The sequence below is a fragment of the Rhinoderma darwinii genome, chromosome 10 (assembly GCF_050947455.1).
Source record: "Rhinoderma darwinii isolate aRhiDar2 chromosome 10, aRhiDar2.hap1, whole genome shotgun sequence".
Lineage (NCBI taxonomy): Eukaryota > Metazoa > Chordata > Amphibia > Anura > Rhinodermatidae > Rhinoderma > Rhinoderma darwinii.
In genome coordinates, this window is record NC_134696.1 from 7,794,722 (window position 1) to 7,811,510 (window position 16,789).

Below are 16,789 nucleotides of genomic sequence, written 5' to 3' on the forward strand. Positions count from 1 at the left end.
CAGTTAAACAGTTCGTATATAAATGATTACACATTGTTCTAATTTTTTTTATTGTTTCACAAGTCAGGAAATATTATAAATTAGATTCTAATTTATAACATTTTCATGTGCTGGTCACTAGAGGGAGCAATTCCCAAAATTGCAGCATTGGCATGTGGTAAAGCAACCTCATTGCTTTATGCTGCAAAATTGGAGTAGACACACTCGCTCTAGTGAGCTCACACAATCCCCCCTCCCTTATCCTGGCTAGAGCCAGGAGAAAGGAGGGGGTTGAATGTTCAAACCTCCTACACTGTGTGCCGCCATTTTTTTGAACGAATGCATAGTGTATTAGGATTAGATACAGTGGTAATCAGACAGTATAACACGAACATAATACACACATCACATACACAAACATAACTTACCTGCTCCTGCCGCCGCCGCTGTAGCTGCCTCCGCTCCCTCTGCTCCTAGTCCTTGCGTCTGAACATGCCCGTATACCCATGTGATCGCTGCAGCCACGCACTGGCCTCAGCGCTCCTGTGCCGTATAACCACTGAGACCAGTGATTGGCTACAGCGATCACGTTGGTATACGGGCACATCATCGCGGCAGCTATGTCAACACAGTGGCGGGTAGGAATGGAACGACGGTCATCTGTGAGTTGAGCAAAGGCTAATTTTCTTTTGCATCCCTTCTACATTGGCCAATTTTTTTTTTTAATAACCCGGAAAACCCTTTTAATAAAGCCTCCAGGCCGATTATCCAGCTGTTTAGAGGTCTTGTGGCAAACAGAAGTGATCAATATCATACATAAGAGATTTAACTGGCTCCCGACCGCTGGCTGTGTTTTTACGGCCAGCGGTCAGGGTCCTCAAAACCCGCGCCATAGACTTTTTACGGCTTGGGTTTTAACTTGCTGCCTGAGTGATCGGGCAGCTGAATGTCGGGTCCCTCCAGTGACTGCCAGGGACCCTGAGGAGAAGATAGAAGCAGCTTTTGTTCACTTGCTCGCTCGTCCGACACGATGTAGGACCTGGGGCAGGAAGTGAGTGACGACACAGCGTGATCTCTCGAGAACACGGCTGTGTCTGCACTGCCAGAAGCTGGGCGTTCTGAAGAGAAGTGGATGATACTTCTATACACAACGCCCAGCTAGTAAAAGTAGTAAACACGCCCCGATGTAACACACATAATACACGCCCAGTTGTACATAACTTTAAACACGCCCAGTTGTACTTAAGAAAGGCTCATTTGCATAAATATAAAAATGGTCATAACTTGGCCAAAAATGCTCGTTTTAAAAAAAACAAAAAAACACGTTACTCTTGTCTACATTGCAGCGCCGATCTGCTGCAATACGAGATAGGGGTTTGAAAATCTGGTGACAGAGCCTCTTTAACTAAAAAAAAAATAAATATTTTTTCTAGCGACACATTACCTTTAAACCCTTTTATTGGTGCAAGGCCTTATATCACATCTCTTGTTTCCCAGCATGTCCCAGGTGGATGTGGACTCAGGGATTGAGAACATGGAGGTTGACGAGAATGATCGCAGGGAGAAGAGAAGCCTTGCCGACAAGGTAATATAATGTCAGAACTTTTCTTCTTCATGTGCACCTTGCTTTGAAATGGGCAGTGACCGAATACCCTGTTGCCGCTCAAATCATGGAAACGATGACCGCAGCAGATGATGAGTGTGCTGACCTTGTGGAAAGCAGTGACCTGTTCCCTGGGGGATTGTTTGTTAATGTAAGATGGGTGTCATGATGTAATGAGTGGCGGTCTCAAACGAAACAAAAATTCACTGAAAGACTCGGTAGTAGATCTTTGGATCAGCGGGGGTGCCTTATTTTGGTGGTTGAATTGCTATTAACTTCCCTTTGTATTGCAGGAATCGTCTTCAGGATCTGAGGTGTCTGAAGAACAGTCGCTGCAGCTGGTCTGCAAGATCTTCAGAGTCTCTTGGAAAGACAGAGACAGAGATGTTGTTTTCCTGAGGTCTCTATCGTCTCAGTTCAGACAGAACTCGAAAGAAGGTATTTTGTATGGTCCGGAGAATAAAGCCGGACATGACAGAATGAGTAAAGTCTCCGCGTGCCTCGTACCTCAGAGATTAAACTTGCCCCCATAGTGATGAGTTGGTGTTTTATTAATTGTTGTTGCTCTTCTTTTTTTCTACAGTGTACTCCAATTTTAAAGACTTAATTGGGCAGATTTTAATGGAAGTCTTGATGATGTCCACGCAGTCTAAAGATGACAACCCGTTTGCTAGCTTGACCGCCACGTCGCAGCCAATCGCAACTACGCGAGTCCCAGAGAAGACTTTATTGCTGAACTCTGGCTCGACGCCTGGCACTAGCCCTATGTTCTGTAACTCTGGATCCTTTGCTGCCAGCTCCTTATCAAGGCAAGTGGAGTCAACCAATAGCATAATGTTCTGTTTGGCCTAAGCTGAGCAGGATGACATCTAAGGGTATGTGCACACACACTAATTACGTCCGTAATTGACGGACGTATTTCGGCCGCAAGTCCCGGACCGAACACAGTGCAGGGAGCCGGGCTCCTAGCATCATACTTATGTACGATGCTAGAAGTCCCTGCCTCGCTGCAGGACAACTGTCCCGTACTGTAAACATGATTATACTACGGGACAGTTGTCCTGCAGCAAGGCAGGGACTTCTAGCGTCGTACATAAGTATGATGCTAGGAGCCCGGCTCCCTGCACTGTGTTCGGTCCGGGACTTGCGGCCGAAATACGTCCGTCAATTACGGACGTAATTAGTGTGTGTGCACATACCCTTCGAGCGCAATCCCACTACCAATATTGTTTGTAAGATGGTTGCTGTCGGTTTTTTTTGTTTTTATTATAAAAGGGTAACAACTTTTAAAAAGTTTTGATTAGTAGGGATCCAGGCACCGAGACCACCACCGAACGCTAAAACAAAGGGGCAGAAGCGCTCGGGTGAGTGCTGTGCCACTTTAGTTTCTGATAATTTGCTTTTTTCTCGGAAAGCCGTGTACGGACTTATAGACTTTCTATTGAGCCCGTACACCGGTCCGGAGAAAGCCGATCATAAATGAAGCAGCACAGCACTCACCTGAATGCTTCTGCCTTTTTGTTTCAGCAATGGGTGGGGGTCTCAGTCCTCGGACCTCGTCCTATCAAAACTTTTGACATGTCACGATGACACGACAAGAGGTTTTAAAAAGTTTATTTACCCTTTACGTTCTACTCTGTCGCGCACCAGAATTAAACCGTTCGATCTCTGCTAGAAACTACCCATATAGCTTAATAATCCACTGCCGTGTTCAGGGGTGCTGTTCATCGCTTCTGCCGTCTGTCTGATCAGACCATTTGGGTTTTAGCCTTTATAGGGGCAACACCTACTTAAAGCCCCAACTATCTCATGACCGTAGCATGTTAAACCTTTCAACTATTCTGACGTGTTTGTTTTAGTAAATACTAAATTCCCCATAAAATAGCAATTTTGGAGCACCTTCTCTTAGAACTCTGCAGCGTGCTGTTCCTCTGTTACTACTCCTGGAAATATATGAATAAATTAACTGGAGATTACCATTACCCTTGTCAGGCGGGTGCGTATCTATACAGTCTGACATGTCGGAGATTTATTCTTTTAAGTGCTCTCTTTTTCATAACTTATTTTTGTTTTTTGCCATGAAGCTGAATATTTTGTTATTTTTGTAAACTCCTTGTGAATCTTTTATCCTCTACAATATACATGTTTTATTACTTTTATTTTCCTGCTTTATTTTCTCCTGTCTAAATGTTGTTTCCACTTCATATTTCTCTTTCTCTGTCCAGTCTTTATGATGCGAGCCCCGTTCATACTACCACTGTGCCAGCACCCCCTTCATCCATGCCCCCTGTTTCTACTGCCCAGCCATGCAGCACTGGGCAATCTTTGCCTGTGCCATCGAGCCCATCACTAGGCCATGCCTCCTCTACACGTTACAGACCTTACACAGTCACCCATTCAGGACCCTTGCCCATTCCCTCCAGTCCTAGGACTTCCAACCCCTCCCCAGTCTTGCACCTGTCCCCCAGCCCTCGCACTTTGTCCAGCAGTCCTCGGGCAGTGCCCGCCAGCTCACCTGGACGCAACTCTTTGGTTTCTCCCAGAATGTCCCCCAGGCAAAACCGGATACCACCTAGGTATTACCTCTGCAGGTTTTGAGTGTGTGCATGACACGTGTATGTTGTGGCTGTGTTCCCTTTACATTACTAACTGGTTTATGAAGCATGATAACGAGCCCATAGATGGGAGCTCCACATGATAACGAGCCCATAGACGGGAGCTCCGCATGATAACTGAAAACTCATACCATCTTGTTAGAGACTTTTTTTTGCACCTGTTATGGTCCTGTGACAATGTATTGCCGGTAGAGGGTGTTCTGTAGACCTCGGTCCACTTGCACCCACCTCTCAGAATATTTTAAAGGCTATGTACACCTTTAAATGGCAAATTTTTTTTTTATTTTATTTTTTTAATACAAAAGGTCTGTCATCGTGATTGGTGCAACTTTTTCTAAATAGTTTTTATTCAAACTTATTTTAACTTTTTTAGATACAGCTGCTCTGTATTCTCTATAAAGAGCAGCCTTATCGTTCGCTATGACCTGAATCCGTCAGTCCCGCGGACCTGAAGGGTTCATCGTCAGCGGGTTGGATCACATCTAAGAACACAGGACCCGCTGTCACTGAACCCGTCAGTCCCACGGATCTGACGGGAGCAAGATTTAGCGAAAGATACAGCTGCTCATTATAGAGAATACAGAGCAGCTGTATCTAAAAGAAAAAGTTAAAAATAATTTTTAATAAAAACTATTTAGAAAGTTGCACCGAACACACTGAGCTTTTTATTTAAAAAAAAATGCCTTTCAAAGGGGGGGGGGGGGGCACGTTCTTTAACACTTCGCCATCAATTGCGGTAAAGTTGCACCATTTATGACATTTTGTTACATCCAATTCCCTAATACCTAGGTTCTTAACCTTTGGTACCTGCCATGTCTTCAGGCAGCACTCACACGTTCCTCATGCTGTGCTTCTAATTTGCCGCACAGTATAGGATCATATTCTTGTGGGTAACATATGTACTTGGTTTAGAAATGTGGGGAACATTGCCCTAATATTGCTGTCGTAATGAACCGTCGAGTGCCATACAGTCCTTGTACGTAATTAACACTCTCCTGCCCCCCTGCGTTTCGCTGCTACGCTCTGTATTCCTGTCTATAGGACATAAGAAATGTAAACTTTATCTTAAAGGGGGTTTACACATAAAACATAATAAATTGCTTTAGATTTAAATCCTTGGAAATCTGTCTGACAACCAATATGGCTGCTATCACTTCGCTTACCAGGGTTGTCACACAGCTTTCCCAGGATCCTGAATGATACATTTTCTTTTATTTGGTGCTACAACCCCCTCTCCAGTACTAATGCAGATAGATTTACTCTTACGTTTGGTGCTTTTACCTTTTTTCCTTTCGCTCACATATTGACTCTGTTTTTATGTTGTGCCAGTGCGTATGACAACCCTTTGTCCCTCCTCTTCCTCGTCAATGAGGCTGAGGGCAGCAGTGACGAGGAGAGCGATGAAGAGGATTTCTCTAGTGTGCACTTTGGGTCCAGGTACTTGCGACATGGCATGTGGACGTGCCCAAGCGCTCACTAACTCTCACGTATCCGTTGCTGTGCCTGTTCAATACTTTGCCATTTTTGCACATGAGTGGATTTATCTTCTTGTAAGGCTACATAGACTATTGTTGATTGCATGATTGTGGAGTCGCTCATGAACACAACCCTTTTTTTAGCTCTATGTGACACAGGGCTCAACAGCTGCAGGCCTCTATAACCTCGCCCACATGAGGTGGCGACTAGGCCAAACATTTTGCCGGTTATACCTGAGTTTTTCAGGCTAAATCGTGCAGCTATTCGTCACCCATGTGGATGTGGTTTCTGTTTGTCCTCACCCTAAGATTCCCACAAACTAGTGCAAACTCTGGCGCGAAAAATAGCAGTATTTCACGTCCGAGTTGCACCCGTACGGGACCCGTTTTCACAGATCCCAAGAGACCTGAAGGATCGAAATAAGACATGTTCTATTCTTCAACGGACCCTTCACACGTTCCGTTAAGACAACGGCCGTGTGACGGCCCCATTGAAATACATGCGTCCGTGTGACAGCCGTTGTTTTAACGGTCGTCACACGGACTTATTCTACGGTCGTCTGAATTCGGCCTTAGGCTTCATGCTACTCCGAGGTGCCAGTGGGAAACCCATATGGACGTGCTGCTCCAGAAAGAGGATTACACGTAGTTATAAACTCCTCGGGTGCAGTTGTCCATATGGGAGTAAGGCCTCATGCACACGACTGTAGCCATGTGCACGGCCGTGATTTCTGGGTCGGTCGGCAGCGGACTGTCAGCCACAAGCCGCCCGCAAATCGCGGGCAATGCACATGGCCACGGCCATTATTTTCAATGAGCCTGGAACGCGGCTGTAATAAGACATGTCCGTTCTTTCTGCGGTGCGGGCTCCCGGGCCGTGCATGGACTGTAAAAACCACGGTCGTGTGCATGGCCCCATAGAAATGAATGGGGCCGCAATTCTCCCGTGGATTTTCGGGGGAATTGCGGCCGCAAAAGCACGTTCGTGTGCAGGGGGCCTAAGATGCTTTTGGGGATCTGTAAACTGTGCTGTGATAAATTAGACTATGTTGTGATCGGAGTCTGTGCTGTGGCATTATGGGAATTCAGAGCCTTGTACCTCATAAGGATTGCTAAGATCTGCCGTCCTGTGGGGTGCACTGTAACTAATGCCATATTTACGGTCCCACTTAACCGATCACAATTGGCGCCATTAAAGCCGTAACGTCCTTACGGATTAAACAGCGACTCTGAAGCTTGAACTTGTATGTAATCATCAGACGGGCATCAGTTTTGTGACCAATAAATATTCTATCATCGCTTTACATTGGGCAATTATTCTTAAAGAAAATGTCATATTCGGCTGGGGCTACACGGTGATACAGGTCGCACTACCGAAGCTCGCTGTGTCGCGCAGCCTACGTCGCAGGTAATGAAAGTGAATGTAGTCTGTCTGCAACCAGCAAGTTGCTGCAACGCCACAGTCACGAGAGACCCAAACCCGCTGGACTTCTTGCGACACTGGTCTATTGGTCGTGAAAACTTACGGGGGTTGCAAATCTACCATATTTACTTTATGCCTGTAATGCGGGCAGCGTGACACAGCGATTTTGGTATGTGCGACCCGAGTCGTGGCCAAAGTCGCCGTGTAGCTCTATCCTTATTTGTCTTTATAGATGTGACTGCCCCTTTAAGAGGTATAGCGCTATATTAACAGTTTGCTCGCACAGGTTTCCCCTATAGGTAATGGATATTGTTGTATTGTAATCAGCCGCCTCCTTGTGCTTTACTATGTGGATACTTGACTGGTAGTTTTTTGTGTTTTTTTTGGGCTTTTCCGGAAGTTCGGCCAATATTCATAGAAAAATCGTATTTATAGAACGCCGCTGTGTTTGCTTCACTAAAACTTTTCATTTCGACAGACGCAGCATTTCATGTTTCAGAATAGATTTACATAAAACAAACACACAATTTTTACAATGTATCGGAGAAGAAAATGTCTCTTTTTGCTAAGTGGAAACTGTCAACAAATTGCTGTTCATGGATCTGACAGTCTTGTATTTCCCCCATTGAGTTTTTTTATACTGTCCTCCTGTGGATAGCTGAGTCTGATTGGCTCATTAACATCTCAAAGTAGATCTGTTAGTTACAAGGATATTCTGCAAACGGCACAAAAAGTTCAGGTCGGCTAATAGCAGCTGTCAAAGAATACATTGGGTTGCATATTACGTGCAGATTTGCAGCACGGATTTTCCTGCTGCAAAATCCGCAGCGTAACACGGTACCAGCAACGTAAATGAGATTTCTAGTAATCTCGTCTACACGTTGCAGAATTTTCCGCGCATAAATTGACCTGCAGTACGTAATACATCGAAATCTGCAGCATGTAAATGTATCTTGCGTTTCCGCCTTTAGAATTGTATCTGACAAGTTTAGATAAAAATGCACTAAAATCCGCAGCATAAAACTGCACCTATTTCCGCATCAAATTGTAAAAACCGCAACGAAAAATGCCTAAAAAAACCGCTATTAAAACTATTGAAGGAGCCCTCCACTTTTTTTTCTTTCTATTTCCGCCTCCATTTGTACATTGGTGTTTCAGTGGGGGGCTGTGTGCAGAAATACTTACCGATCCCCGCATCACGTAGTTTTTGGGTCCACGTGATCACATTCTGACCTGGTCTAGAGTCACTGCTTTTGAGAAAACCGAAACTCAGGCTCTCAATGCTTTCCTATGGGGCATCGTTCTGCCTCTTTCCTTGGATTTCCTAATGTACAAATGGAGGTGGGAATAAAAAAGCCGAAACGTGGAGGATTTCACCTGCAATGTTACCTGCGGTTTTGATGCAAATTTTCCACATCAAATTCCGCCAATTAATTTCAGTGTATTTACACGCGGTTTCGCAGGGGTAATATTGCAGATGACTAAAGGAGTGCAGTGCAGAAGGTGCCCCACATAGAAGGGAAATCATTCCAAGCGTCGGCAAATGCTGGTAGAATAATCCCTCCAGATGATCTCCGGCTCCTTAAGTCTATAAAAATCAATTAATTTTATGTCCTTCATTATATGTTGAATAATTAGTAACATCTTATTATGAATTATTATTGATTGCAAACAAAGTTGTATAAATCCATATGCATAGAGCTCCCCCTAGTGGCAGCTACAGGCGCCCTCCGTTTTGCTGAGTATTTGGAGATCTGGGTTAAATAAATAAATTTAAAAAAAAAAACGTCTGAAGCTCCGACCCTCAGGCCCTGGTCACCCAGAGCTTTTTGTTCTGCGTAAACCGTGTCGGAATCCGGAGCCAAAAAACGCACTAAACCGCAGAGAAAGCGTGTTTTTTTTGTTTTGTTTTTTTTTCTAATTCGCAATGTATATAGGTTGTACTGGTTGTCCTTGATTTACTAGTATCTGTATTCTTACACCACACTGGTAGGAGACGACTAAACTGCTGTTTGTACTCTGAATACTAAACCCTAACAAACCTGGTGATCAGATAATGTCTTTTTTGGTGCTTTTCTACTAATTTTGTAATATATTGAATTTTATTTATTTTTTCCTGTAAATCGCTTGAGACGTTGTGCACTGGATAATCCTGATTAATAAAGGTCGTGTGTCTGCAGATTTTGGGACCATTTTCTTTGTGATTTGAAAATAAATTGATTGTAGTGTTTCTTCTCCCTCCTGCAGTGGAACTAGTAGTACGGAGTCCTGCGGCGATCACTTCACCATAGAAGCTTGCAAAGAAACCGAGATGCTCAACTACCTCATTGAGTGCTTTGATAGAGTGGGAATAGAGGAGAGGAAAGCACCAAAGGTAAAATGCTGAAATTGCATCATCCGGCCACCGGGTGGCAGCATTGCTCTCTGGTTTGGAGTCTTTGGCTCGTCCTGTAGGTTGTCTATATGGTGAATACATAAATTAGGATTATTATATATTAAAGGGGTTGTCCCAAGGTTACATGTTACCCCTTAACCACTGGGTAGGTGGTAACACGCTCGGTGGCTGGGGCACCCCCATTGATCCCGTTTCTTCGAGTGAAAGGAGCGGCGCATTCATTCTCTATGGCACTGACGGAGATAACCGAGCGCTGTACTCTATCTCCAGCAGTCCCATAGACCGTCAATGGAGCAGCAGTGCGCATGCTCAACCTGTTGCTCCATTCATTTGGAGGAACGAGACCCCCGTTCTCTTGAACGGTGGGGGTACCAGCGGTCGGACCCCCACCGATCAGCGTGTTACCACCTATTCTGTGGTTAGGGGATAACATTTTATCTTGGGACAACCCCTTTAAGTCACCTTTTTTTCCTTCTATAGATGTGCAGTCAGCCAGATGTGAGCCAGCTCCTGAGCAACATTCGATCACAGTGTATCTGCCATGCTGCTCTGGTGTTACAGGGAGCACTCACCCAGCCAAGGTAGGTAACATCTGGTACAAGATATTTATCTACTGCACTGCTGGATAGATGGTCCATATGTTAGAGATTGATCAAAGGTTTATGCTTGCCACATAAGAGACTCCTAAATAGAAATAACTCCTATGAACAAAGGGGTCAAAGGCTACGGTCTATCCAGATATTCCAGTGCAATCCTCATAAGATATTTATTACCGAACTTCCGCTTTGATTAATGTACATTTTGCATACTGGTTTTTAAGATGGTAAGTTCGTCTCAGTGATCCAGCGGCCATATAAAGCCACCCATGTAGATGGGGACGGGGTTGGAAGTTTTGTTCCCCTGAGAGAAGAAAGTGAGGGTTACTGGGGGGTGTTAGGAGTAATAGTTGCTAGCTGAACAATGGCTGGCCAGACACCTATTCTACATCTGTGGGCACCTATTAAGGGGGTTTTACACTGGGTAATTATCGGGGAAACGATCGTTCATAGAACACTTGTTGCCGATAATTGTCTAGTGTGAACAGGGCAGCGATCAGCAGATGAATGAGCAAACGCTCCATCATGTGCTGATCGTATTCGAAAAAACTGAAATATTATCGGTGTCGGCAGCGCATCTTTGTTTGTAAACGGAGACGCGCTGCCGACATGATAATGTATGGGGACGAGTGATCGGAGTAACGACTGCTCGTCCCCCATCCATAGCTCCGTGTGACAGGAGCAAACGAGCTGCCTCGTTGATCACCGCTCGCTGCACCGGCCAAAATCGGCCGGTGTAATAGGGACTTTACAGCTATTATCCCTTTTGCATTTTATTTTAATTTTTTTGTGCATGATGAGAAGTTTATTTAGGGCTCATTCAGACGAGCATGTCACACGTACTCGTGTATTTCAATGGGGCCGTACACACGATCGTTGTTTCAACAGGGTGTGTGAAGGGTCTGTGGAAAAAATAGGACATGTCCTATTTTCTTGCGTTTTCACGCATCCCCCCATAGACTTTAGTCCATAGGGGATGCGTGACAAGGCGTCCCGCACAGGTGCACTCCGGATGTGAAGAGGTGCAGTTTTTTACGTCCGAGGTTGGCCACGTACGTGTGTATGTAGCCTTAATAGGGTTATCCGGGTTGTACATTTTTTTTTTTGTAATGACTGGAATTGAAATAATTAAAGAGGCTCTGTCACCAGATTTTGCAACCCCTATCTGCTATTGCATGTGATCGGCGCTGCAATGTAGATTACAGTAACGTTTTTATTTTAAAAAAACGAGCATTTTTGGCCAAGTTATGACCATTTTTGTATTTATGCAAATGAGGCTTGCAAAAGTCCAAGTGGGCGTGTTTAAAAGTAAAAGTCCAAGTGGGCGTGTATTATGTGCGTACATCGGGGCGTTTTTACTACTTTTACTAGCTGGGCGTTCTGACGAGAAGTATCATCCACATAATACACGCCCACTTGGACTTTTACTTTTAAACACGCCCACTTGGACTTTTGCAAGCCTCATTTGCATAAATACAAAAATGGTCATAACTTGGCCAAAAATGCTTGTTTTTTAAAAATAAAAACGTTACTGTAATCTACATTGCAGCGCCGATCACATGCAATAGCAGATAGGGGTTGCAAAATCTGGTGACAGAGCCTCTTTAAGCAAAAAAAGCAATACTTGCCTGTCCTTGCCTCCAGCGATCCAGCGTTGATGCTCCGGTGGCACTCCTGGCGGTTGTTTACATGCACACATTATGTGACCACTGCAGCCAATCAGAGGGCTCAGCCGTTCTGTGTTGTATTTCTAGCATTATGCCAGTAATACAATTCATCACCACTGATCCCCGCTGAGCCCCCTGATTGGCTGCAGCGGTTGCATGCTATGTGCATGTAAACAACCATGGGGAGTGCCGCGGGAGCGTCAGCGCCGGATCGTCGGAGGCACGGACAGGTAAGTATTGCTCATTTATTTAATTTCCAGCCATTACAAACATTTTCACAACCCAGATAACACCTTTTAAGAACTATTGTAATTTACAACATTTATATCCAGACATGAACCTTTGTCTGTTTACATAGACGAGTGAATCCCTCAGACTCTGGAGACGCGGACGGCAACATTCCTATAATGAGAAATCCTAGCGATCTGCCAGAAGTCTATGCTGGGAATCCCTCTCCTTTATGTCCTATGGAGATCCCTTATAATATTCAGAATTTGATATGAATGAATGTACAGGGTTGTGTCCGACTCCCCTGATGTAATGTTATTTCTATTTCAGGTCTGTACAGCAGTCTCTCCTGGTGCCATATATGCTCTGTAGGAACCTGCCGTTTGGCTTCATTCAAGAACTTGTAAGGACGACCTATCAGGACGAGGAGGTGTTTAAACAGGTAAAATACGGCCATGAATCCTTTATCCCACAGTGAGACCGGTCATGACGATTTTTTATAAAATATTGCTGCAAACTCGCTGCATCGCCGGATCGCTTCTTATAACCCCAAGAAATAAAGATATCATCATTTTTTTTTTTTTTGACAGATCTTTATTCCTATTCTGAAAGGATTGGCTCTGGCAGCTAAGGATTGTTCTTTGGATAGTGACAACTTCAAATACCCATTAATGGTAAGGACTAAATGTGGCAAGTGCTTCATTGCTCGGGTGTTTCCGTAAGTCCCTTTAAACATGCACGGCCACCTCTCCACCCATTCTCTGCCTGGATGTGGCGGCCGACGCGGCTGGGGGTTTTGTGACCCTTGAATCTATCAGACCTTTATGGGATATCTTTACTATATATGTTCAATTTGGGAATACCCCTTTGAAGGTTTGTTAGAATAATGCTTTTTTCAGTTGTATCAAAAGGATAAGGGGCACTCATAGGGCTTTATTATTAGTTGTTGGTGGCAGATCATTGCACCATTACTGCGCCACACAAACTGTACTTATTTCCATGCAGTTTTTAATACGGTAACAACTGTTTTATTTAACCCCTTAATGACCAGCCTATTTTAGACCTTAATGACCAAGCCATTTTTTACGTTTTTCCATCATCGCATTCCAAGAGCTATAACCTTCTTTTTTTTTTTGCGTCGACATAGAAGTATAAGGTCTTGTTTTTTGCGGGACAAGTTGTATTTTTTAATAGCACCATTTTGGGGGACATGTTATTTATTGATTAACTTTTATGAACTTTTTTTTGGGGGGGAATAGAAAAAAATCAGAAATTTCGCCACTCTTTTTTGCGTCCTAAATCTACGCCGTTTACCGTGTGGTATAAATAACACAATAACTTTATTCAGCGGGTTGTTACGATTGCAACTATAGCAAATTTGTATAGTTTTTGTATGTTTTACTACTTTTACACAGTAAAAACGCTTTTTTTTCTAAATTATTTGTTTTTGTGTCTCCATATTTGAAGAGCCGTAACGTTTTTATTTTTTCGCCGATGCGGTTGTATGAGGGCTTTTTTTTTGCGGGACGACTTGTAGTTTTTATTGGTACCATTTTTCAGTAGATGCGACTTTTTGATCACTTTTTATCACTTTTTTAAAGTCAGTATTCACAGAAAACAGCAATTTTTCCATAGTTTTTTTATTATTTTTTTTTACGGTGTTCACCGCGCGGGTTAAATAATGTAAGAGATTTATAGTCGGGGTCGTTACGGACGCGGTGATACCAAATATGTGTAACTTTTTAACTTTATTTTGTTTTTTTTAATAGTAAAGCAGTTTGTAAGGGGAAAAGCTGGGTTTTTCATTTTTTTTCACATTTTTTTTTAAATTAACTTTATTAAACTTTTTTTTTACTAGTCCCACTAGGGGACTATAATATGCGATTCTGCGATCGCATTTATAATACACTGCAATACTTCTGTATTGCAGTGCATTACTGCCTGGCCGTTTAACACGGACAGGCATCTGCTTGGTCATGCCTGCGGCATGATCTAGCAGGCATTCATTACAGGCAGACCTGGGGGCCTTTATTAGACCCCCGGCTGCCATTAGAGACACAGACACTCGGCGATCGTATCGCCGGGTGTCGGTGGGATGAGAGGGAGCTCCCTCCCTCTCTCCAAAACCACTCAGATGCGGTGCTCGCTATTGAGCACCGCATCTGAGGGGTTAAACGTGTGAGATCGATACTAATATCGATCTCACCCGGCAGAGCAGGGACGCCCCCAGCCCTCAGCTGCCTCTGGCAGCTGAGAGCAGGGAGATTTGACATCTCCCTGCTCTGTAAACTTATTCCGATGCCGCGACGTAAAAAGTCTATGGCATCGGAATAAGGCCCGTTAGTGACCGACGTAGAAACACGATGGGCCGGTCACGAACAGGTTAAGACCTCAATGGCAGAAAAAAACTAAAGACCAAAAAAATAAACAAACCTGTAAATATATTTTGGTAATGCAATAATTGTGCAGATATTGGCAGCACCATTACTGCCGTTTTTGAATATACATTCAAGGGTAACTAAATGTTCAACAAACTTCTGACGTGTCTTAGTGACAAGTCGGAAGGTTTGATTGGTGGAGGTCCGAGCACTGGGACCCCCACTGATCGCTAAAACGAAGCAGCAGAAGGTCTCCTGTGAGTGTTCAGCCGCTTCGTGTCTGTTCGACTTTTTCCGGAAATCAATGTATTGGAGTACGGGCTCAATAGAAAGCCTATGAGCCCGTACTCCGGAAAAAGCTGAAAGAAAACTGAGCGGCTGAACACTCACAGGAGACCTGCTGCTTCGTTTTAGCGATCGGTGGAGGTCTCAGTGCTCGGACCCCCACCAATCAAAACTTCTGACATGTCACTATGACATGTCAGAAGTTTGTTGACCATTTAGTTACCCTTTGTGTTATGATTCAGCAGCCCGGGCAGTCACTTCCACTGATTGCTTCTTTTGTGTAGTTGACTTTCATCTCCTATGACATATATTTGAACTGTGTCATCTGTCCCCACCAGGGTGATTATATTATTCAGTACCTTAAAAATAAATTATGCAGAAGTGAACCTGTCACAGATTCCAAAAGGTCATCTTTTGACTTAAAGGGCTTGTCTACCCATGACAACTCCTGTCCATATGCTTTATCAGGACATATGGACGTCATAGAGGGACTCCGGGCCCCCTTCCATGTGCCAGAATGGAGAGCACCTCTTTAGAAATAACTCCCGCTCTGGATGACTTGACGCGTCCACGCATTACATGGACGACCATTCATTTAAATGACCAGCATGTAATGCTACGACTCTTCTGTATCGGCCGCTGCAGGGAAAATGTGTGGCTGGCCGTGGCTTCCCCCGGCGATAACCGCTGATCACCATGGAGTAGGGAAAGGGCTTCTTTATCAATAGGGGCTATTTTCATGAGATCATCCCTGTTTAAAAGTGTCCCATAGAAACCTATGGGACTTTTACTATTTACATTTCTCATCCGGCACATGACCCCAACGTGATGTGAACTTTCATACGGAATTTTATATCCATTAATGTTACGTTCGGGAACACAGCGTTACTATGAATAGTTTATTGAATATTGGTGATTGTCGTTCTCGCTGTTCAGTGATGGTTCCCTTGTCTTTTCTGCAGGCTTTAGGTGAACTGTGTGAGATTAAGTTTGGAAAGACTCACCCCATCTGCTGCTTGGTAAGTAATTATTTGTTGTAATAGTCATTTTACCCTTTTTCTATAATATTGAAATTTTTGTAGCCTGATACAGATACATTACAGGCGCCAAAAAAAGAAAGCAGGTGCAGGTACTCTCTAAATGAGCAGAAGTTTCCCGGATGTGCAGTCCCATATTTACGTGTGAATATCTATGAGATGATGTCTCAATTTATCCCTTTAAATCGTAGATGGCCTCCCTGCCCCTTTGGTTACCCAAATCCCTGAGCCCTGCGACTGGCCGAGAGCTGCAGCGCCTTTCTTACCTCGGTTCTTTCTTCAGCCTGTCCGTCTTTGCCGAGGATGATGTAAGTTTCCATTGCTTTGCTCTAAGTTTGTGCGATTTACATTGACTGAGTTCCCGCAATGCTCCGAGTCACAGATGATTTTCTGCCATAATTACATCGTCTTGATGATTCTCTCCATCTCCCTCTAGAATAAAGTTGTTGAAAAATACTTCTCTGGTCCTGCAATTACTCTAGAAAACACCCGAGTGGTCAGTCAGTCACTTCAGCATTACTTGGAGTCGGCCAGGGTGAGTGTTGTACACTAGTACAGTGTGAATTTTCATCTTTTTTTCTAAAGTGATTTACATATTTATTTATTTTTTTCTAATCACCAAGGGGTCCGGCTTATAAAACACCCCCAGCTATCAGCTATTGTCACTGGGAAAGTTGCAGACAGCCATGTAGGGAAAATGAATGACCGCCATGTAATACATGGACAGGCCGGGTCCGCCAGCATGGAGAGCTTACATAGGGGGAGCTTGAGCGAAGGACCCCCTTTAAAACATTCATATTCCCTTTTAGTGTAGTATTCAGCTTTAAAGTTCATAATTTCACCACATGAGGGCGCTATTCCACTGTCATTGATATTTTTAGATTTTGTGATACAGTAAATCATATTAACATTTCACACAACTTTATTTTCCTGATTTTGTATGTTATTGTTTTGTTTTTTTGTTTCTAGCAAGAGTTATTCAAGATCCTCCATAGTATTTTGCTGAATGGGGAGACCAGGGAATCTGCTCTGAATTACATGGCCGCCATAGTCAATGGCAATATGAAAAAGGCACAGATGCAGGTACAGTCCCCTCCGATATTCCCTT

General features: G+C 43.9%; 1 protein-coding gene across 4 annotated transcripts in view; it reads left to right on the top strand.

The window, feature by feature from the left end:
- UBE4B (ubiquitination factor E4B) overlaps positions 1-16,789 on the top strand; it is a 56,833-nt gene that overhangs the window by 19,153 nt on the left and 20,891 nt on the right. For 3 of the 4 annotated variants that reach the window (XM_075839306.1, XM_075839304.1, XM_075839305.1), the window contains exons 4-14: positions 1,477-1,564; positions 1,876-2,020; positions 2,166-2,391; positions 9,343-9,469; positions 9,971-10,071; positions 12,312-12,423; positions 12,572-12,655; positions 15,607-15,663; positions 15,873-15,989; positions 16,118-16,216; positions 16,651-16,764. In XM_075839306.1, the coding sequence (XP_075695421.1) occupies positions 1,477-1,564; positions 1,876-2,020; positions 2,166-2,391; positions 9,343-9,469; positions 9,971-10,071; positions 12,312-12,423; positions 12,572-12,655; positions 15,607-15,663; positions 15,873-15,989; positions 16,118-16,216; positions 16,651-16,764 (1,270 nt within the window). Of the gene's footprint in view, positions 1-1,476; positions 1,565-1,875; positions 2,021-2,165; positions 2,392-3,807; positions 4,159-5,526; positions 5,635-9,342; positions 9,470-9,970; positions 10,072-12,311; positions 12,424-12,571; positions 12,656-15,606; positions 15,664-15,872; positions 15,990-16,117; positions 16,217-16,650; positions 16,765-16,789 lie in introns of all 4 variants that reach the window. The other variant, XM_075839307.1, reaches the window with a different exon arrangement.